Source organism: Parambassis ranga, chromosome 19 (genome assembly GCF_900634625.1).
Source record: "Parambassis ranga chromosome 19, fParRan2.1, whole genome shotgun sequence".
Lineage (NCBI taxonomy): Eukaryota > Metazoa > Chordata > Actinopteri > Ambassidae > Parambassis > Parambassis ranga.
The window spans coordinates 12,887,351-12,912,560 of NC_041039.1; the positions used below are offsets into that span (position 1 = coordinate 12,887,351).

Sequence of the window (25,210 nt, forward strand, 5' to 3'; positions counted from 1 at the left end):
CTTCTCAAGGACCATGAGGACTGACAGGATGCTGCATGGATGGGTGGTACCGTGGCTCACCATCTGCCTCAGACTGGCTGCAGCTGACGGTGGTAAGTATGAATTTGGAGCACAATAATGTAAACTATATATATGCTGAGATAAATCCTAATGGAAGCTTATTCTCCCATAATGTCCTTAAAAAGTTTTTGTTTGTTTGTTATTCATACAGAATAAGAAAATGTGAAACATTATTGTCCTCTTCTTTTTTTAAGGCATGGGTCAGACAATGGGTGCAATGCCAGTCATTATGGGTAATTAATTCATTTTTTAGATGTTGTCATTTACACTAAGAGCTACTGCTTAATGAATGTTTTTTTTTCTCCACAATTAGAAGAGAAATTCCCTTACAACAATCAGTTCTGCAGCACATGGGGAAACCATCACTTTAGGACTTTTGATGGCACTTTCTTCCATCATCCCTTGACATGCAACTACATCTTTACACACGTCTGTAAGGGAAGCTACGAGAGCTTTGATGTTCAGCTCCAGCGACAGGAGATCAATGGTGTTACCACCATAAAGAAAGTCACAATGAAACTGGATGGAGTCCTGGTGGAATTAGCTAACAGTTCTGTCAGAGTCAATGAGAATCTGTGAGTCTGTTTGAATTATGGGACTTTTCAGAATCAGAATCAGAAATACTTTATTAATCCCAGGGGAAAATTGCTTACTTTTTATTCAGTTGTTAATACTGTTTTCAGTGATAATTAACAAACTATGTTGATTTATTTTTTGTTTCAGTGTCAAGATACCGTACAGCCAGGCTGGGATTACAATAGGAAGGATATCATCCTATGTTAGAATTGAGGCAAAGCTGGGTTTGGTTGTCATGTGGAACCAAGAAGATTCCCTCTTGGTAAGTATGCACCAAAAAAGTACCAAGATGTTCAATAATATTATTCTGATACTTTGTTACCAAATAACTGCACACATCTGAGGCCTTCTGTTGGTTACACACAGCCGCATAGGTACAGGATCCCTCATTAGTTGCTCTGTGTTGTGAGCTGTTAAATCAGATGGCCTAATTTCACATACGTTTTCTGGAGCCGAGCTGCACCTACCTGCCACTCAGTGCTGACACAACGTTAGATATAGAGTATAAAAGAACTATGTATAAAATTTAATGTGAACATACCAAAACAGGAATTGTACCAGTCTGTAAACATGTTTATTTATACTGAAAGATGGACATTTTGACATTGAAATTTTGAGAACTGCAGGCTTCATTTCTCAGCACCAGTCTACTCCGCTTCATCTTGTACTTTTTGTCTGACTTAAAGGTTGAGCTGGATGCACAATTCAAGAACAAGACCTGTGGCCTTTGTGGCGACTTCAATGATGACCGGTCTTCTGATTTGCAGCAGTTAGGTAAATACTGACTCTAACACATAACACAAAATGGCAGAGTCACATTGTCCCCTAAAACATAATCCTCTTTCTAGAAACAGGAGTTTCTCTGAGTCCTGCAGAGTATGCGAAACAATTTGAAGTCAACAAACCCACTGAAAGTTGTGAAGAAATACCTCAAAATATCTACAAAAATAAAATGTCCTGTGAAAAGCAGGTATGTGACCACAAACTTGATTGATTGATGAATGATTTAATGATTTTAAATGTATGATAGAAGCACAGGGTAATAAATGCAGGGTATACTTTGTTCCACAGAAAGAACGCTGTAAAAAAACACTCTCTGGACCTGAATTCAAAGGCTGTCGAGACCTGATTGATACCAACTCCTTTGTTGAGGCCTGTAGGATGGACCTGTGCTACTGCGGAAACAGCAGCGTTTCATGCTTGTGTTCCACCATGTCAGAGTACTCCCGTCAGTGTGCTCATGCAGGCGGGGAACCAGAGATATGGAAGAACCAACAAATTTGCAGTAAGAACACAAACAACAATTGAGTATTTTCAGACTATGTTTCAGTGTTTTCACTCACTGTGATTTTTATTTTTCTAGAAAAACAATGTCCTTACAACATGGAGTATCAGCAATGTGGGAGCCCCTGCACAGACACCTGCCGCTACCCTCACAGCAGTGAAATGTGTGAGGAGCACTGCATCGATGGATGCTTCTGTCCTTCTGGTATGATTTTGATTTTTATTACTGTTAGCAATGTGTTTGTGGCAGATCAATCAGCCTCATGTGAGGCATGACTTCAGTGTGATGGCCTATGTTGACGACAGTGGAGCAACCATTTGTTTGTGTTTGCTCATTTTTTGTGGAACCTTTTCTGCGCAGATTTTACTTTCTTTTAAATAATGCATACTAAGTGTTGCTTGTTGCCTTTCAAAGACCCTCAGCAGCTTGTTGTGTTTCCTCTTTCGCAATTCATTGATCTGACTGGTTAAGCTGAAATTGGGATAGACGGTTTATCCAATCATTTGACAGGTATTCTTTTCAAAGTATCTGTCCTTTCCAAACAGCTTTCTAGAGCACCAGGTTACATATACATACTTTCTTTGTTGGAAACACTCCCTCTGTAAAGTGATAAAGCGCTGTAGTGCAGCAGAGTAACAATACTTCAGTTAAATGTTTATTTTAGTTTGTGTTCTTTGGTTCGGAATCCTGTTGTTTTTGCTAAACGGCTCTCTTGCCACTTTCAAACGGATGTGCTGTGCTGTAAATACACATCTCTGTTTACTGACTTACAGAGTAATAAGGTTTAATTACGACACCACCTCACCTCTGTCAACATAAAACAAGGCAAGCTGGTGTAGTTCAGTGGTGCTGTCCAGAGCTCTGTCTCTGTGTCTTGTTTGAGAGAAAACAAATGTCTCTATACTTCCTTCAAGTACAGATGGCCCCATGCGTCACTCCCCTGGCCTCCTCACATACTAACACCCTAACCCCTGCTTCCAGCAGCTAGCAGAGCTCACATAGTTAAATCCAATTTAGATCATAAAACAGGCTGATATTGGATCATTTTATTAGACCTGGACACTGGGAGTTCTCATACTTCTTCATCTCTTGATGAGTTGAGGCCAGACATGGTGGTACACTGACTCACTAGACCACCATGTGGTACAAAGCAGTATTACATGAAGGTGTGGACAGTGGCATGTTGTTGACAGCATGCTGACACCATACATAAAGCTCTGAGGCGTAATGGCATGGCTGTTACTTCTTTGCGTATTGTGAATAATTTGACTTTTTTGAATGTTTTAAACTTCAAACTACATTTATTACAAATTAAAAATATTGAAATAATGATGTTTCACCCAAGGGACTGTATTTAGAATAGAATAGAAAATACTTTATTTATCCCAAGCTGGGAAATTTCACTGTTGCATCAGCAAAATACAGTCACTCAAGCATACCAAAAAATAAAAAATATACCTCTAACGGTAAAAATTAAACAGTATAAACATTATTTACAGCAAGATAAAAAAAATAAACATATGTGCAGAAGCAAAAATGTGCACTTGTAATGCAGGTATACATATAGTCTAAATCGGATTGCACAATTTGATATGAAATGATATGATATACAAGAACAACAGTGTGCAACTTGAAAGTAAAAAAACCTCAAACTTGTGCAAAACCTTGTGCAGAATCTGTCCCTTACAGCAGTGAGCCTGTGTTATCTCTGGCACAGAGATGAGGTGTTATACAGTGTTACGGTATGAGGCAGGAAAGATTTCCTGTAGCGTGACAACAAAGCTGTCTGAGCCTATTGGAAAAGGCGCTTCGCTGTCTGTCCAGTACAGCAAGGAGAAGGTGGTCACATGACAGCATGCTGACACCATACATAAAGCTCTGAGTCATAATGGCATGGCTGTTACTTCTTTGCATATTGTGAATAATTTGACTTTTTTGAATGTTCTAAACTTAAAACTACATTTATTACAAATTGAAAATATCGAAATGATGATGTTTCTCCCAAGGGACTGTATTTGATGATGTCACAAAAAGCGGATGTGTTGCTGTTGAGGAGTGCCCTTGTTCACACAATGGTGGGGCATACTCGCCTGGAGAATTGTACTCAAAGGCATGCCGGACATGGTAAATTCTTCCATAACATATTTACCTTCACAATATTTGTTTAGAAGGTTGCTTGTCAGACTGACAGACCTCTGTTGGCAGCACCTGTACTAACGGTGGGTGGAGTTGTGAGGATAAGAACTGTCCTGGTGTCTGTTCCATCCTGGGTGGCTCTCACATCACCACCTATGATGATAAAAAGTATACTTTCCATGGCGACTGCACATATGTCCTCTCCCAGGTAAGGTGTTCAAAATAAAAATGTATTCTTTAATTCACAAATAATATTACAATGGTGTAATAAAGGTTTTCTTCTTTATTTTAGCTGAATGGGACTGTAAATGTCCTTGCCGACCTGGTCAAATGTGAAAAATCTGATAAAGTTTCTTGCCTGACTGCTGTCACTCTCCAACTACCAAAGTACTCGGTAAAAGTCATGCTTGAAAGCTCGTTTATGTTGTTTTCCTCTTTGCTGTATGTGTTAGATTGAGATATTCATCCTAATATCCCATCTCACTACGTCCTGCAGCTTATTGTAATTGAAGCCAGTGGACGGGTCCTTTATAACAAAATGAACTCTCAGCTTCCTCTTTTCATGGGTGAGTGTTTTTAAAGCACGCCTTCTGTAAATTCAGAACATATAAGTTTCTTTATTTAATGTGAGAATATTGTTTTTCCCTTTGCAGATGATGTCACAATTTACAGCCCATCTACATTTTTCATTTTGATCCACACTACCTACGGACTTGATATTGAGATTCAGCTTGTTCCGGTTATGCAGGTCTACCTTAAAGTCAATGTTTCCAATAAAGAAAAACTCAATGGTGCGTTTAAAGTACAAAAGTATAAGCTTTTTGCCATGAGTATTTTCTGCTAAATATTAATTTAAAGTATCTTTGTATTTATCCAGGTCTTTGTGGAAACTTTAATGATGTTGCATCTGATGATTTCACAACCAAAAATGGATTAGCTGAGAAGACAGCAGAGCCATTTGCTAACACATGGAAGATCAAATCAAACTGCCCAGATGTGAACAATATAATTGGGGACCCTTGCAGTGTGAGCACATATAAAGGTAGGTGACAAACCTCATGCTCATTATTTTTAAATCACTCTTCACGGTTCTCTACCAGTAACCATGTTTCTCTTTTTTCTAGAGAAATATGCCAAATATTGGTGCTCCATGCTGTCAGACCCAAAGAGTATTTTTGCACTTTGCCATTCTGAAATAAGCCCAGCAGAGTATAAGGCTGTAAGTGTTGTTTTTTTGTCTGTTTGTGTAGGCTAATGTACAGTATGCATGTGTTTTTGTGTATGCTATTTTACTTATCAGCGGATTATTTAACTTCCTCTCTGCAGTCCTGCATTTATGACACCTGTGCCTGTGAAAACAGTGAGGAATGCATGTGTGCTGCTTTATCCTCCTATGTTCATGCATGTGCAGCAGAAGGAGTCTTTCTGAATGGATGGAGGAACAATACATGCAGTAAGTTTAACAAAAGCTATCCCATACAACAGGATAAATGTATTTAACTAATGGTATAAAATTGGATCGTCTCCTAAGTGGGCAAATTTTTATGCATCAAGATTATGTTTAGATGCTTTGTTGTTATTGGTCTTTGCTAAAATTAGGTATTTACACAGATAGCAGCTATATTTAGCATTACAAACAATTAGTTAGCTAGATAAAAATTTTACACGAGTGTGCAACCAAATACAGTTTTGGTCTCAAAACTCATGTAACAGTTAGTGCAACATTTACATTCACTTCTCCCATTGTAATCAATAGATTCTGGACCCACCCTGCAATCTATGTTTAAACTGCTCAAATGTGAATATGTACACACTGACTCTTTTTTCAACAGGTAAATACACACAGAGCTGCCCTGCTACTTTTGTGTATGACTATCAGATGACAAGCTGTGGCCGCACCTGCCGCTCTCTCAGCCAGACAGGCATCACATGTAAGACTAATGACAACCTGTTTGATGGCTGTGGCTGCGCTGAAGGAACTTATCTAAATGACAAGGGAGAGTGTGTGTCAGCTGTAGAATGCTCCTGTCATGTAGGAGACAAGGTGGTGCGTCCAAAAGAGATCATCAAGCTCCCAGGACAAACTTGGTGAGGATTTGATGTAAGCTTTCGAATTACATAACTACAAACTCCAAAAGATGGGTTGAGTTATAAAGGTCCAACCTTAAATGTGTACTTTAATATATAAGCGGAGTAAAGGAACTTAGCAACTATCTGCCACCGTATGTTCGTTGCTTGGTTAACTTTGACTTGGATGTTTGTCTGCACATTTCAGCACCTGTGACAGTGGAAAATTAAGCTGCTCTGGACACCAGATAGATGAAGGTATGAAAACCCAGTTTATCCTACTATGCCTTCTTCATTAAAGCATAGTATTCAGCACCAGCTATATGATTGTGACCTTTGTAACCTATTGTCATCAGAATGCACCCCTCCAATGGTCTTCTTCAATTGTTCAAGTGCAATGCCAGGTAGCACAGGGTCTGAGTGCCAGAAGAGTTGCCAGACACTGGACACAGAATGCGTAAGACTAAGACACTGGATCATCACTGTTAAATATGCACTATGTTCTAGGATAGTACTTAAATAAATAGCCGTTTGCTGCTTAGGTCAGTACACAGTGTATCTCAGGCTGTGTGTGTCCTGATGGCCTGCTGTCAGATGGTAAAGGCAGCTGTGTAGTGGAGGAGAACTGTCCCTGCCCAAAGAGTGGAGAACTCTACAATCCTGGAGAGTCTGTCAAAGTGGACTGCAAAACATGGTGAGCTTCTTAAAGATGTGCTTTGTTACTTTATATGTTGTTGCTGAACGCAGAGTGAATCACTTCACTGATCTTTGATTTTTTTTTGATGATAGCACATGTAAAAGTGGGCTATGGGAGTGCACAGGTAATGACTGTGATGGAACCTGCACCATATATGGAGAAGGACATTACATCACTTTTGATGGAAAGAGATTTGCCTTCAGTGGGGACTGTGGCTACATCTTTGCTCAGGTATAGTCTGCAGTTTATGTTTAGTCTTCGGGCCAAAGTTTTACTCCTGTGATGTACTGACAACTGATTCTTGCAGGATTACTGTGAGGATGATATGAATGGCACCTTCAAGGTCCTGACTGAGAGCATCCCATGTGGAACAACTGAAAGCATCTGCTCCACTGCTATTAAGCTCTACCTAGGGGTACATAACAATGGGCAACTACCATATTCAATTAAAGCCACTCACTAAAATGTTTAAAATGACTTTGCAGGATTACAAATAAGCATCTTTTGCTTCTTTTAGAACAATGAAATTATTCTGTCTGACGAAAGTGTCAGAGTTATCAAACAAAGCAGAGGGGTGGACATACCCTATAAACTCCATACTATGGGTATATATCTTGTCATTGAGGCAAAGAATGGCCTCGTTCTGGTTTGGAATAAGAAGACAACAGTCATAATTAGACTCAACTCCTCATTTAAGGTAGGTGAGCAGGTATACATGTCCCTATGTGAATGGTTACTATTTTTTCCAAATTAATAAGTTCTCACTACATCCCAGGGTAAAGTCTGTGGTCTGTGTGGAAATTTCGATGGAAATGTAAAAAACGATTTCACCACCAGAAGCAAAGAACCTGTGGTTGATGCTCTTGTGTTTGGAAACAGCTGGAAAGTGTCATCTATCTGCCCAAACGTGCAATTTCACAAAAATCCCTGCGGTCTGTATTCATACAGGCAGGCATGGGCCTTAAAACACTGCAGCATTATCAAGAGTAAAGTGTTCGCTGAATGTCATTCAAAGGTGAGTAACTCTTAATTTGAATAGAATAGAATAGAATAGAATAGAATAGAATATTCAGCCATCAGCAAGTCACTTAAAGGTATTTTATAGCTTCCACAGATGATTAATATTCTTCGTTTTAAAGTGAAACTGCCGAACTAATCGGTTGCTATCGGATTGTAAAGAGAAGTTACACTTATTTAACAAAAAGTGCATCAGAATCAAATCTCCTACCCTACCTTTAAACCAGTTATATGTTATCTAACAGGTCCCTTTTGAAAAGTACCATGATGCATGTGTCAGAGACACATGTGCCTGTAATACAGGAGGAGACTGTGAGTGTTTCTGTTCAGCTGTAGCAGCCTATGCAGCTACCTGTAATGAGGCTGGAGTCTGCATAAAATGGAGAACTCCTTCCATCTGCCGTGAGTTATATTTCTGTGAAATTGACAAATTATATGTAATCATAATCTTTGTTATTATTATTCTATTATTGTTAATATTTCCTTTTGTGTTCCATTAGCACTCTTCTGTGATTATTACAATCCCGATGGAGTGTGTGAATGGCACTATGAACCTTGTGGAAGAACATGCATGAAGACATGCAGGAATCCCTTGGGAAAATGCTACAATTCTCTCCCACCATTAGAAGGTAAAAATGACAAAATCTGGATGGTAAACTTATGGGAACAGATCCTTGTCCAGGCTTTTCATAGTAAAACCTGTAATATAATTGTAATTACTGATTTGTACATTATACAGATTTTAGTGACTTCCCAAACAAATCACATTACATTTTTTCAGGCTGCTATCCAACCTGCCCACCTGAACGACCTTATTTTGAAGAAATTACCATGAAATGTGTGCCAGAGATTCAATGTGGCTGTTATGATGATGAAGGAAATCATTATATTGAAGGAGACCTGGTGCCTTCAACGGAAAATTGTCAAAACTGGTAAGACTCATTCCACCATGCAAAAACAAAAGAGAATGTAAACCTTACATATTGGAATAAATGTTAAAACTAAATTATTGACTTATTTGATTGTGGCAGAAAAATATTCTAAGAGATTTCTATAATTAAGAAATAGCGATTCTAGAAACACATCTTTACATGTTCCATCTCTCATTTGCCCTTCAGTGTTTGTTTGTCATCAAAGACAAAGTGCAGCTATGATGTCCAAGGTCAGTAAGATAAGCATAATTATGCTAATAGTTGTTGTGATTGTTGTCAGCTGGCGTGCAGATTAATTAAGGTTAATATAGTCTGGATGTACTTAAATTAGGATTTCTGCACTGCACTGTGCTTCTTTTGCAGCCTGTACTTGTTACTACAGAGGTCGGGTATACAAGTATAATCAAACAGTCTATGAGACACATGATGGAGATGGGACCTGTATCACTGCTTCTTGTGGAAAAGATGGGAATATAACCAGGATCATGAGGATTTGCACAACAACAACAACCACAACCTTTACTTTTACTACAACTAGTGAGAGTAAGGCCCTTCAAAATAAGTAGCATAAGTCTGGGGAAATCTTTGACCAAATGATCAGACACTTGAACAAAAGAACTGAATAGTTTATCATTATGTTTTGTTTTTTGTGGGTTTTTTTGTTTTCCAGAAACAACCACAGATTTAACCACCATAACTACTGAGGCTGTTACAACACTTGTGACATTCTCAACACCAGATTCAACAATCTCTAAGACAACATCATCGCCAACACCTTCAACAACAGCAATATCCACAACCGCCACCACATTTACAAAAGAAACCACCACGACACCAACATCAACAACAACTCCTGAATCTACGACTACAACACCTTCAGAAATCACAACACCCACAACAGGAAAACCTACTGCAACAACCACCCCCATTATAACAACCACAACAGAAATTGTTACAACAACCACCCCCACTACAACACCTTCTGACTGCTATGTTTGTGAGTGGTCATCTTGGAGCAACAGTAGTTACCCTGGCAAAGGTCTAGATGGTGGAGAGTATGAACCTGTTAAAGACATCACTGATGTAGACCTGAGTGAGTGTGATAAAACAGAAATACAGTGCAGAGCTACACAATACAGAGATTTATCTCTAACTGACCTAGAGCAGACAGTTACATGCAATGCAAAAGACGGACTGATCTGCAATAACAAAGACCAAGAAATACCTGCAATTTGTTATGACTATGAAATAAGAGTTAAGTGTTGTCGTTACATTTGTGAGGATACCACGACACCTACTGCAACCACAACAGAAATTATTACAACCACCCCCACTACAACCACAACAGAAATTACTACAACCACCCCCACTACAACAACCACGACAGAAATTACTACAACCACCCCCAGTACAACCACAACAGAATTTACAACAACCACCCCCACTACAACCACAACAGAAATTACTACAACCACCCCCACTACAACCACAACAGAATTTACAACAACCACCCCTACTATAACAACCACAACAGAAACTGTTACAACAACCACCCCCACTACAACACCTTCTGACTGCTATGTTTGTGAGTGGTCATCTTGGAGCAACAATAGTTACCCTGGCAAAGGTGCAGATGGTGGAGAGTATGAACCTGTTCAAGGCATCACTGATGTAGACCTGAGTGAGTGTGATAAAACAGAAATACAGTGCAGAGCTACACAATACAGAGATTTATCTCTAACTGACCTAGAGCAGACAGTTACATGCAATGCAAAAGACGGACTGATCTGCAATAACAAAAACCAAGAAATACCTGCAATTTGTTATGACTATGAAATAAGAGTTAAGTGTTGTCGTTACATTTGTGAGGATACCACGACACCTACTGCAACCACAACAGAAATTATTACAACCACCCCCACTACAACCACAACAGAAATTACTACAACCACCCCCACTACAACAACCACGACAGAAATGACTACAACCACCCCCAGTACAACCACAACAGAATTTACAACAACCACCCCCACTACAACCACAACAGAAATTACTACAACCACCCCCACTACAACCACAACAGAATTTACAACAACCACCCCCACTATAACAACAACCACAACAGAAATTACTACAACCATCCCCTCTACAAGTCCAACCACAACAGAAACTGCTACAACAACCACCCCCATTACAACAACATCCTCCACAACACAAATACCCACTGCAACACCTTCTGACTGCTATGTTTGTGAGTGGTCATCTTGGAGCAACAGTAGTTACCCTGGCAAAGGTGCAGATGGTGGAGAGTATGAACCTGTTCAAGACATCACTGATGTAGACCTGAGTGAGTGTGATAAAACAGAAATACAGTGCAGAGCTACACAATACAGAGATTTATCTCTAACTGACCTAGAGCAGACAGTTACATGCAATGCAAAAGACGGACTGATCTGCAATAACAAAGACCAAGAAATACCTGCAATTTGTTATGACTATGAAATAAGAGTTAAGTGTTGTCGTTACATTTGTGAGGATACCACGACACCTACTGCAACCACAACAGAAATTATTACAACCACCCCCACTACAACCACAACAGAAATTACTACAACCACCCCCACTACAACAACCACGACAGAAATTACTACAACCACCCCCAGTACAACCACAACAGAATTTACAACAACCACCCCCACTACAACCACAACAGAAATTACTACAACCACCCCCACTACAACCACAACAGAATTTACAACAACCACCCCTACTATAACAACCACAACAGAAATTACTACAACCATCCCCTCTACAAGTCCAACCACAACAGAAACTGCTACAACAACCACCCCCATTACAACAACATCCTCCACAACACAAATACCCACTGCAACACCTTCTGACTGCTATGTTTGTGAGTGGTCATCTTGGAGCAACAGTAGTTACCCTGGCAAAGGTGCAGATGGTGGAGAGTATGAACCTGTTCAAGACATCACTGATGTAGACCTGAGTGAGTGTGATAAAACAGAAATACAGTGCAGAGCTACACAATACAGAGATTTATCTCTAACTGACCTAGAGCAGACAGTTACATGCAATGCAAAAGACGGACTGATCTGCAATAACAAAGACCAAGAAATACCTGCAATTTGTTATGACTATGAAATAAGAGTTAAGTGTTGTCGTTACATTTGTGAGGATACCACGACACCTACTGCAACCACAACAGAAATTATTACAACCACCCCCACTACAACCACAACAGAAATTACTACAACCACCCCCACTACAACAACCACGACAGAAATTACTACAACCACCCCCAGTACAACCACAACAGAATTTACAACAACCACCCCCACTACAACCACAACAGAAATTACTACAACCACCCCCACTACAACCACAACAGAATTTACAACAACCACCCCCACTATAACAACAACCACAACAGAAATTACTACAACCATCCCCTCTACAAGTCCAACCACAACAGAAACTGCTCCAACAACCACCCCCATTACAACAACATCCTCCACAACACAAATACCCACTGCAACACCTTCTGACTGCTATGTTTGTGAGTGGTCATCTTGGAGCAACAGTAGTTACCCTGGCAAAGGTGCAGATGGTGGAGAGTATGAACCTGTTCAAGACATCACTGATGTAGACCTGAGTGAGTGTGATAAAACAGAAATACAGTGCAGAGCTACACAATACAGAGATTTATCTCTAACTGACCTAGAGCAGACAGTTACATGCAATGCAAAAGACGGACTGATCTGCAATAACAAAGACCAAGAAATACCTGCAATTTGTTATGACTATGAAATAAGAGTTAAGTGTTGTCGTTACATTTGTGAGGATACCACGACACCTACTGCAACCACAACAGAAATTATTACAACCACCCCCACTACAACCACAACAGAAATTACTACAACCACCCCCACTACAACAACCACGACAGAAATGACTACAACCACCCCCAGTACAACCACAACAGAATTTACAACAACCACCCCCACTACAACCACAACAGAAATTACTACAACCACCCCCACTACAACCACAACAGAATTTACAACAACCACCCCCACTATAACAACAACCACAACAGAAATTACTACAACCATCCCCTCTACAAGTCCAACCACAACAGAAACTGCTACAACAACCACCCCCATTACAACAACATCCTCCACAACACAAATACCCACTGCAACACCTTCTGACTGCTATGTTTGTGAGTGGTCATCTTGGAGCAACAGTAGTTACCCTGGCAAAGGTGCAGATGGTGGAGAGTATGAACCTGTTCAAGACATCACTGATGTAGACCTGAGTGAGTGTGATAAAACAGAAATACAGTGCAGAGCTACACAATACAGAGATTTATCTCTAACTGACCTAGAGCAGACAGTTACATGCAATGCAAAAGACGGACTGATCTGCAATAACAAAGACCAAGAAATACCTGCAATTTGTTATGACTATGAAATAAGAGTTAAGTGTTGTCGTTACATTTGTGAGGATACCACGACACCTACTGCAACCACAACAGAAATTATTACAACCACCCCCACTACAACCACAACGGAAATTACTACAATCACCCCCACTACAACCACAACAGAATTTACAACAACCACCCCCACTATAACAACAACCACAACAGAAATTACTACAACCATCCCCTTTACAACTACAACCACAACAGAATTTACAACAACCACCCCCACTACAACAACAACCACAACAGAAAATACTACAACCATCCCCTTTACAACTACAACCACAACAGAATTTACAACAACCACCCCCACTACAACAACAACCACAACAGAAACTGCTACAACCACCCCCATTACAACAACCACAACAGAAACACCCAGTACTACAACAACAGATACAGTTGTTACAGACACAACTCATACAGTCACTACAATAACAATACCAACACAATCCCAGGTTCTTAACACTACAAGTCCTACAACCACAACAGAGATTACAACCACTCCCATTATAACAACCACAACAGAAACTGTTACAACAACCACCCCCACTACAACCACAACAGAAATTACTACAACCACCCCCACTACAACCACAGCAGAAATTACTACAACCACCCCCACTGCAACCACAACAGAAATCACTACAACCACCCCCACTACAACCACGACAGAAATTACTACAACCACCCCCACTACAACCACAACAGAATTTACAACAACCACCCCCAGTACAACCACAACAGAATTTACAACAACCACCCCCACTACAACCACAACAGAAATTACTACAACCACCCCCACTACAACCACAACAGAATTTACAACAACCACCCCCCACTATAACAACAACCACAACAGGAATTACTACAACCATCCCCTCTACAAGTCCAACCACAACAGAAACTGCTACAACAACCACCCCCATTACAACAACATCCTCCACAACACAAATACCCACTGCAACACCTTCTGACTGCTATGTTTGTGAGTGGTCATCTTGGAGCAACAATAGTTACCCTGGCAAAGGTGCAGATGGTGGAGAGTATGAACCTGTTCAAGACATCACTGATGTAGACCTGAGTGAGTGTGATAAAACAGAAATACAGTGCAGAGCTACACAATACAGAGATTTATCTCTAACTGACCTAGAGCAGACAGTTACATGCAATGCAAAAGACGGACTGATCTGCAATAACAAAGACCAAGAAATACCTGCAATTTGTTATGACTATGAAATAAGAGTTAAGTGTTGTCGTTACATTTGTGAGGATACCACGACACCTACTGCAACCACAACAGAAATTATTACAACCACCCCCACTACAACCACAACAGAAATTACTACAACCACCCCCACTACAACAACCACGACAGAAATTACTACAACCACCCCCACTACAACCACAACAGAAATTACTACAACCACCCCCACTACAACCACAACAGAATTTACAACAACCACCCCTACTATAACAACCACAACAGAAATTACTACAACCATCCCCTCTACAAGTCCAACCACAACAGAAACTGCTACAACAACCACCCCCATTACAACATCCTCCACAACACAAATACCCACTGCAACACCTTCTGACTGCTATGTTTGTGAGTGGTCATCTTGGAGCAACAATAGTTACCCTGGCAAAGGTGCAGATGGTGGAGAGTATGAACCTGTTCAAGGCATCACTGATGTAGACCTGAGTGAGTGTGATAAAACAGAAATACAGTGCAGAGCTACACAATACAGAGAGTTATCTCTAACTGACCTAGAGCAGACAGTTACATGCAATGCAAAAGACGGACTGATCTGCAATAACAAAGACCAAGAAATACCTGCAATTTGTTATGACTATGAAATAAGAGTTAAGTGTTGTCGTTACATTTGTGAGGATACCACGACACCTACTGCAACCACAACAGAAATTATTACAACCACCCCCACTACAACCACAACAGAAATTACTACAACCACCCCCACTACAACAACCACAACAGAAATTACTACAACCACCCCCAGTACAACCACAACAGAATTTACAACAACCACCCCCACTACAACCACAACAGAAATTACTACAACCACCCCCACTACAACCACAACAGAATTTACAACAACCACCCCTACTATAACAACCACAACAGAAATTACTACAACCATCCCCTCTACAAGTCCAACCACAACAGAAACTGCTACAACAACCACCCCCATTACAACATCCTCCACAACACAAATACCCACTGCAACACCTTCTGACTGCTATGTTTGTGAGTGGTCATCTTGGAGCAACAATAGTTACCCTGGCAAAGGTGCAGATGGTGGAGAGTATGAACCTGTTCAAGGCATCACTGATGTAGACCTGAGTGAGTGTGATAAAACAGAAATACAGTGCAGAGCTACACAATACAGAGATTTATCTCTAACTGACCTAGAGCAGACAGTTACATGCAATGCAAAAGACGGACTGATCTGCAATAACAAAAACCAAGAAATACCTGCAATTTGTTATGACTATGAAATAAGAGTTAAGTGTTGTCGTTACATTTGTGAGGATACCACGACACCTACTGCAACCACAACAGAAATTATTACAACCACCCCCACTACAACCACAACAGAAATTACTACAACCACCCCCACTACAACAACCACGACAGAAATGACTACAACCACCCCCAGTACAACCACAACAGAATTTACAACAACCACCCCCACTACAACCACAACAGAAATTACTACAACCACCCCCACTACAACCACAACAGAATTTACAACAACCACCCCCACTATAACAACAACCACAACAGAAATTACTACAACCATCCCCTCTACAAGTCCAACCACAACAGAAACTGCTACAACAACCACCCCCATTACAACAACATCCTCCACAACACAAATACCCACTGCAACACCTTCTGACTGCTATGTTTGTGAGTGGTCATCTTGGAGCAACAGTAGTTACCCTGGCAAAGGTGCAGATGGTGGAGAGTATGAACCTGTTCAAGACATCACTGATGTAGACCTGAGTGAGTGTGATAAACAGAAATACAGTGCAGAGCTACACAATACAGAGATTTATCTCTAACTGACCTAGAGCAGACAGTTACATGCAATGCAAAAGACGGACTGATCTGCAATAACAAAGACCAAGAAATACCTGCAATTTGTTATGACTATGAAATAAGAGTTAAGTGTTGTCGTTACATTTGTGAGGATACCACGACACCTACTGCAACCACAACAGAAATTATTACAACCACCCCCACTACAACCACAACAGAAATTACTACAACCACCCCCACTACAACAACCACGACAGAAATGACTACAACCACCCCCAGTACAACCACAACAGAATTTACAACAACCACCCCCACTACAACCACAACAGAAATTACTACAACCACCCCCACTACAACCACAACAGAATTTACAACAACCACCCCCACTATAACAACAACCACAACAGAAATTACTACAACCATCCCCTCTACAAGTCCAACCACAACAGAAACTGCTACAACAACCACCCCCATTACAACAACATCCTCCACAACACAAATACCCACTGCAACACCTTCTGACTGCTATGTTTGTGAGTGGTCATCTTGGAGCAACAGTAGTTACCCTGGCAAAGGTGCAGATGGTGGAGAGTATGAACCTGTTCAAGACATCACTGATGTAGACCTGAGTGAGTGTGATAAAACAGAAATACAGTGCAGAGCTACACAATACAGAGATTTATCTCTAACTGACCTAGAGCAGACAGTTACATGCAATGCAAAAGACGGACTGATCTGCAATAACAAAGACCAAGAAATACCTGCAATTTGTTATGACTATGAAATAAGAGTTAAGTGTTGTCGTTACATTTGTGAGGATACCACGACACCTACTGCAACCACAACAGAAATTATTACAACCACCCCCACTACAACCACAACAGAAATTACTACAATCACCCCCACTACAACCACAACAGAATTTACAACAACCACCCCCACTATAACCACAACAGAATTTACAACAACCACCCCCAGTACAACCACAACAGAATTTACAACCACCCCCACTACAACCACAACAGAAATTACTACAGCCACCCCCACTACAACCACAACAGAATTTACAACAACCACCCCCACTATAACAACAACCACAACAGAAATTACTACAACCATCCCCTCTACAAGTCCAACCACAACAGAAACTGCTACAACAACCACCCCCATTACAACATCCTCCACAACACAAATACCCACTGCAACACCTTCTGACTGCTATGTTTGTGAGTGGTCATCTTGGAGCAACAGTAGTTACCCTGGCAAAGGTGCAGATGGTGGAGAGTATGAACCTGTTCAAGGCATCACTAATGTAGACCTGAGTGAGTGTGATAAAACAGAAATACAGTGCAGGGCTACACAATACAGAGATTTATCTCTAACTGACCTAGAGCAGACAGTTACATGCAATGCAAAAGACGGACTGATCTGCAATAACAAAGACCAAGAAATACCTGCAATTTGTTATGACTATGAAATAAGAGTTAAGTGTTGTCGTTACATTTGTGGGGATACCACGACACCTACTGCAACCACAACAGAAATTATTACAACCACCCCCACTACAACAACAACCACAACAGAAATTACTACAACCACAACCACTACAACAGCCACAACAGAAATTACTACAACCAACCCCATTACAACAACCACAACAGAAACTGCTACAACCACCCCCACTACAACCACAACAGAATTTACAACAACCACGCCCACTATAACAACAACCACAACAGAAATTACTACAACCATGCCCTCTACAACTAAAACCACAACAGAATTTACAACAACCACCCCCACTATAACTACAACCACAACAGAAACTGCTACAACAACCACCCCCATTACATTATCAACCACAACAGAATTTACAACAACCCCAACAGAAACTACAACTACCCCCATTACAACAACCACAACAGAAACACCCAGTACTACAACCACAACAGAAAAACCTACCACAAATACTAGAACAACAGATACAGTTGTTACAGACACAACTCATACAGTCACTACAATAACAATACCAACACAATCCCAGGTTCTTAACACTACAAGTCCTACAACCACTAAACCAACAGAAGAATCCACAACACAAACACCCCCTACAACAACAGTCACTGAAAAATCTTCGACACCAGGAACCACAGCTTTATGTTCCTGCAAGTACATGGATCAGACTTTCCCTCCAGGTAAGGTATTGTGGTCATTTAACCTGCTTTTGTCTCTTTTCCTCACATCATTACACATTTAGGTCTAATCTCGGTTTAATTCACACACAGGCAGTTTTGTGTACAATCATACTGATGGAGCAGGATGGTGTTTCACTGCTTACTGCACTTTGACGTGTAGTATTGAAAAACTTGCCAGACCATGTCCTTCTACAACCCCAGCCACAACCACAGTGAAGCCTCCTCTAGACTGCATATTTCTTAATCCTCCTAGAAAGGTATTGTAATTGATATATATATATATACACTAAAGAACAAAATAATGCATAATAAGAATCATCATTATATAAGCAATAAAATGACCAAAATATCCTGAATTTGTTAACTGAAACTTCTAAGTGGAATTTCTGTGAAAATCTAAAGGTAGTGATGTTAATGTGATATGTGATATGGTAGTTTCAAAGTGTTTTTATATTTTAGCTTGCCTAATGACTCTAACTAAGCTGGATTCCCCTTTCAAATCACATTATCAGCAATGAAGTAACATTCCTAAATAAATAATGCCAAAGACATGCAGTGTGACAGTAACAGCAGGCTCGGTTCAGCTTGCTTGTCTAGCAATGTTTTCACAAGAGAAATATTATATAGGTGGATGTCAGCATGCTTGCTCTCCCTATTATACTGTATGTCACTGATTGATATGATACAAACTTCCATATTATGTCCACATTCATGTTAGTGTTTTTGGTTCTTTTGATTAATAATAACAACTACTTTCAGCAATGGGGTGACACACTCATTTTGAAAGTATGTTTGTTAAATATTGAGTATTTATAAACCTGTGATATAGAAAATATGTATGCACTTTTTTTCTTTCACTGATACTAAAAAATAGACTTTGCCCTATACACAGAATGGCGAGTCCTGGCATCCAAACAAGTGCATCACAGAAAAATGTGAAGGTGGTAAAGTAATCACAGAACATGTAAAATGTGAAACGCCATCCATCCCCACTTGTGAAAATGAGTACCCAGCTGTCAAGGTTTATGATGAAACAGGCTGCTGTTTCCACTATGAATGTAGATGTAAGTTCAAATGAAAACATTTAAAACAGCTACATATATGCTAAATAAAATGTTTTTTCTAATGTAACCCTATTATATCTGCAGGTGTTTGCTCTGGCTGGGGAGATCCTCATTATGTGACATTTGATGGCCAGTATTACAGCTTCCAGAAAAACTGCACATATGTCCTGGTCAAAGAGATCGACCCCCGATACAATTTTACAGTGCTAATCAACAATGAAAACTGTGACTCCACTGGATATGTGACTTGTGCTAAATCTTTGATCGTGTATTACAAAAACTATGAAATCATCCTTACACAGGAGAGACGAACAAAGACTGAGAATTTGGTAATGTTGACACAGCTGATTGTCTAAAATATTTAATGATTATGACAATTTAGACATTACACCTCAAATAACCCTTACTTTAATTGTTTAGGTGTACATCGATGGCAAGCAGGTAACCCCAACTTACTATCATAAAGACTTCACCATCACAAGCACAGCAATCAAACTGCTTTTGAATATCCCGGAAATTGAAGCAGTAGTGATGTTCAAAGGTCTTTTATTCAGTGTTGAATTGCCATTTTCACTTTTCCACAACAACACAGAGGGACAGTGTGGTAAGCTCATGATCCAATATGTGTTAATATGATTACCCTGAAAGATCAAAAGGGCTGCATGTTACATTTATAGTTTAAAAATGAAAAAGAAATGGCTCTTGGTTTGTCAGGTTGAGTGACTGGATATGTGGTGGACACTAATTATAGAAGAAGACATTCAAGTTTTTTTTATACCCAAAATTAACATGCATGATCCCATGTAAGTGAACAGCTGTATGTGCAGGTGTGTCGGCATCTAAGACACATACCTGACACCTCGATATCATTAATTATCCATCACATGGAGACAGAGATCTGGATCTAATAGTAAATGATATTATTACATATTAAATTATCTGTCACAAAACAAATGATTCAGAAATGTGTGAGATCTAAAGAGGGTTACATTACACATCTTTGCATTTGCAAATATCCCAAACTGTAACCATGTTTGCTGTTATGTCCTTATAGTTCAAGAAGATGTTCCTGCCAGACTGGTTGTTACTGATTGAGGAGTATTAGGCAGTGGCAAAGGGACATTAGGAGGCATTTCCACATTTTAATTTATAACATCTGTCATTTTTTTTCTTTCGCAAGGTACATGTGACAATAACAGGAAAACTGACTGCAGATTACCAGGTGGCAGAATTCACCCATCATGCCCTGAGATGGCAAATTATTGGAATGTAACTGATAAGAATAAGCCATATTGTGATCATATTTATAAGCCAACGCCTACACCAGGACCTACACCTACAACCTGCAACTATACAATTTGTGAAATATTGCTCAGCTCGTAAGCATGAACATGGTCACCATACAGCCATTCATCCTGTGCTGTCTCTGTATTAACTTTTTTTTGTGTGTCCATTCAGAGTCTTTAAGAAATGTCACAATGTTGTTGCACCGCAACATTTTTATGAGGCCTGTAAGTTTGATGTTTGCCACATGCCAAATACCACCTTGGGTTGCTCCAGTCTGGAGGCATATGCCTTGATGTGTGCTGATGCTTTTGTCTGTGTACCCTGGAGGAATGCTACAAATGGACAGTGTGGTAGGAGAATTTACCTTCAATAGAGTATACATACAATACATATAAGTGTATTCTTTCAACTGATACTTTGGATGTTCAATCTGCCATCTATTCTTATAGGATATACATGTCCCAAAGATAAAGTGTACAAGCCTTGTGGGCCAACTGTTGTGAAAACTTGCAATGCAAGGTAATCACTCGTTTCTGAGCGAGGTTATACTTAAGTTCCACCTGACATCACTACAAATACACTGTTGTTGTTTTTTTGTTTGACTTTTCTATTCCACCTTGTGCCATTAGCCGTATGTCATCTCCTTTCGCTCCTTCCCGTATACTTTCTGTCTTTCTCAAGCATCAGTTGGTTTGTAGGGGGACTGGTCACCATTGACAGGGTCCTTTTTTGTTATGTTAGTTTTAATGTCTGTGTTGGATTGTGACCCAAGAGAAGCCCCGTTGCTTGCATGCCAAAAATTGGTACTGGGTGCCCATGCCATTCTATTTCATCATTTGTTAACTGTACATTTTATTCACTAGGTATAATCAGAAGAACATGCCACAGTGCGAGAGTGAAGAAAGTAGCCAAGACATTGCATGCAATACAATGATGGAGGGATGTTTCTGCCCAGAAGGAACGGTGTTGTTCAGTTCGACCTTGCCCACTTGTGTCTCCTCTTGTAAGAATGTCTTGTGTTGATGTGTGCCTTTGTGATTCATTGAATGAATGGACGGCTAAACTGCGTGCTTTTTCCTCCATAAGGTTGCACTGGACCTGATGGCAAGCCCAAACAGGTAAATGCTACAAAATGTTACACACAGTTTATCATTACTGGCAGCATATTTGTTGCCATTGTTAATGTCATTCATTGTGTTCCATCACTTGCTCAGGTTGGTGACACATGGCGGAGTGACTGTCACCAGTGTGTTTGTCATAAGGACACTCTGAGCGTTCAGTGTGAGCCTGTCACATGCCCCCAACCAGAACCAGTTATCTGTACAGAAGGTGAGGTGTTGGTCAACAGTACAGTGGACTGCTGCAAGATACAGAAATGTGGTGAGTACTTCAAAGTGTTTTTAAATGATTTTAAGGTTTATTGTAAAAAAGGGCTCATTTTAAGAAACATTTACACATTTATTTTTCAAAATAATAACCTTCTACATTGACACACTTCCAGCAGTTATATTCCTTTCATTGTAAAAGTTTGCGTCTTGAACTCAAAAGCTAATTTCTACATCTCTGTCTGAGGGTAACATCAAATGAATAGAGTGGGAGTTTAATACCACACTTATGTGCCCTTTATTTACAGTATGTGTGTGTGAAAGACAGCTGTAGTCATATTTGTTAACATTGTTTTGTCCAGAGCCCAAAGGTGTCTGTGTCTTCAATCATACCGAGTACAAGGTAAGAAATTCTGTTAGAAGAAGAGAATACCTGCCAGGTACAATGTTACGGAAAATCCTAAATCGTATTTTCTTTTCTGTACAGCCTGGTCAAGCGTTCTTCAAAAGCCCATGTGAACCGTGCAACTGCACTGATTATCAGGATCCAAACACAAAGCTGAACCGTTTGCAGTGTAAGATAATAGATTGTTATACAAAGTGTTCAGAGGTAAGTTTTCACAGAGAATGTTCCTTCTTTAATCCTTTGAAAATCGAGTCCCTTTGTCTCATGCATAACATACAGTACATACACATACCATGGCAGAGCTGTGCACAGCTAATGATGAACAAACATTATTTATGTGTGATGATGAGCCTATTAAAATCATCTACTGCAATAGCAGTGCTTCAAAAATAATCTTTAAACAGAATACGCAACATGATAACTCCAACATGTTGTTGAATGTTCTTTATGGTTTGGCATGTTTTGTTTATGTCTTGCCTTAATATGATGTTATTTGTCTCCATTAACATCCTCATTAATATGTTCATTTTTCAAACAGGGCCATGTGTATAAAGAAATACCCGGAGAATGTTGTGGAGTATGTGTTCAGGCAAGCTGTGTTGTGAAAGTCCCAGGGTTCACTATTCCAATAATTATTCCAGTAAGTAAAGGAAAGCCTTTCAGAATCAGTGTCTGTAACCTGTTTGTGTTACTATTCAGTTTGTATCTCCACTAATTGGAAACTTCTTTACTCCTGACAGCCTTCTCAGACTTGGGCACCACCAAATGACAACTGCACCAAGTATGATTGCCAGAAGGTGTACGATAAGTTTGTCATCTCTGTAAACAAAACAACATGTCCCGAGTTTGATGCAGACAACTGCGTTCCAGTGAGTATAATCCAGTCAACAGAAGGCCACAGGCTCTTAAAGAAGGCAGTGAAAGAGCAAACAATGTATGTCCTGTTTGAACAAAGAAGTCTTGGAGGCTCATTTTCAATTTTGCTGTTATGAGGGTATATAGTTTATCTTTGTAATACTAGTAACCTCTGAGTTTGTTGTTGTCTTATCTGTCTTGTTTTTATTACAGGGAACTGAGCAAACTGACATAAATGGTTGCTGCAAAACATGTAAGTATAAGTTGATCAAATTAAGACAGGCATTACGTAATATTTATAAAAATACAATTACATATAAATTGATATGATAATGTTGATTATATTGATTTTATCATTAGCCTCCACATAAGCGGTTCATGTCCCAGCCCTGTCCTTGCTCTTAACTTGTTTATACATATGTGGTTTACAGGCACTCCTCGTCACGACTGCAAAATTAAGAGGAACACCACTTATTTGCACACAAAGGACTGCACCTCAGTTGACCCAGTGGAGCTCACATCCTGCGGTGGATCCTGTGGCCCGTCCTCATCAATGTGAGACTTACAATAATTTTGTCTGAGGAATATTATATATCAAACAAAAGCATGCCATTTTACTGCAAACTGTCGCTTTTTGCAGGTACTCTGTGGAGAGCAACAGTATGATGTACTCATGCACCTGCTGCCAAGAAATGGCCACCACTAAGAAGGAAGTGGAGATGAAGTGCGCTGATGGCAACACAATAAAATACACTTACATTTCAGTCGACAAGTGTGGTTGCAATGATGCCAAATGTAAGGACACCAAAACATAGTGTCACAGGTTAAACTAGGCTTGACTCGAAAGAAAATCTGACCATGTTATTCAGCAATGATAACCCAACACCAAGGATGGTGTGGCTTTTAACTTTTGAAGAAGTGATTCCTTCATAAACTGTGTGATCTGGTGTTTAAGGGTGTTTTCCTGCCTAATGATTACTGACTTTTCTTTGCAATATGTCTATGTATGTCTATATAAGAAGATGAAAATCTATCTATGACTAATTTCTGATATTTCACATGTCTGTCTACAGTATCAATAAACTCTGATTCATGATCTTGTGCTTGTGTTTTTTATTTATTTATTTGACTTTGCATTATGCGTCAGCTGGAGTGAGAAGAACATCTTAATTTATTTACAAAATCAATACATTTTACCTTTGACAGTGCTATCTTTATTACTAGCTCATTCCATACATATTTTGTTGGATAATTTGTTACAGTATATACCGTGCAATTCCATCAACATTTAAATTGTTAACAGAACCACTTCAAAAAACAGAGCCATTGGAGTAAGTTTTACATTAACTAGACCTGGTACACTAATCTATATGTTGCAGCTTTAGATCAAGAATGACCACTGAGCTGTCCTCTTATAGGAAACAAAGGTTTTATTCTACCTTCTCAGTCAATTATACACAGAATTGTGGTAGCTCCTCACCCCAGCGATCCGTCAGCTGCCGGGGGACAGGTAAACTCAGAGCCAACGTTCCAAACAGGACACTGACGCATTCAATGTAATCTAGGAATTTAAAGCACTGCCACACTAATAACAAATATTCTAAATGAAAACAAAACACATTCACTAGAAGAAATAAATAAGTAGACATAGGGGGTGCTTGTAAACTGCACAGCAACCTCAAACTTAACAACAACACATAAGTCATTAGATCCCTCACATATAGAAAA

The 25,210-nt window shown here is 39.8% G+C and overlaps 1 protein-coding gene across 1 annotated transcript; it reads left to right on the forward strand.

The window, feature by feature from the left end:
* Window positions 1–24,578, forward strand: LOC114451404 (mucin-5AC-like). Its single transcript, XM_028429972.1, has 48 exons — window positions 1–92; window positions 255–293; window positions 374–635; window positions 784–898; window positions 1,323–1,410; window positions 1,485–1,606; window positions 1,708–1,921; window positions 2,000–2,125; window positions 3,928–4,045; window positions 4,127–4,265; window positions 4,350–4,451; window positions 4,554–4,623; window positions 4,711–4,848; window positions 4,935–5,099; window positions 5,182–5,276; window positions 5,384–5,510; window positions 5,890–6,145; window positions 6,333–6,382; window positions 6,481–6,581; window positions 6,667–6,818; window positions 6,914–7,052; window positions 7,129–7,236; window positions 7,339–7,518; window positions 7,597–7,836; window positions 8,084–8,240; window positions 8,339–8,467; window positions 8,620–8,770; window positions 8,957–9,000; window positions 9,134–9,313; window positions 9,441–12,087; window positions 18,166–18,545; window positions 18,636–18,802; window positions 19,438–19,609; window positions 19,694–19,938; window positions 20,030–20,213; window positions 20,790–20,988; window positions 21,068–21,246; window positions 21,346–21,415; window positions 21,760–21,899; window positions 21,983–22,014; window positions 22,111–22,276; window positions 22,584–22,624; window positions 22,709–22,831; window positions 23,166–23,267; window positions 23,368–23,496; window positions 23,696–23,735; window positions 23,914–24,037; window positions 24,123–24,578. Exons 1-48 carry the CDS (start codon window positions 14–16, stop codon window positions 24,295–24,297), a joined length of 9,201 nt encoding a protein of 3,066 aa, XP_028285773.1. The 5' UTR covers window positions 1–13; the 3' UTR covers window positions 24,298–24,578.
* The last annotated feature ends 632 nt before the right edge of the window (window positions 24,579–25,210 follow it).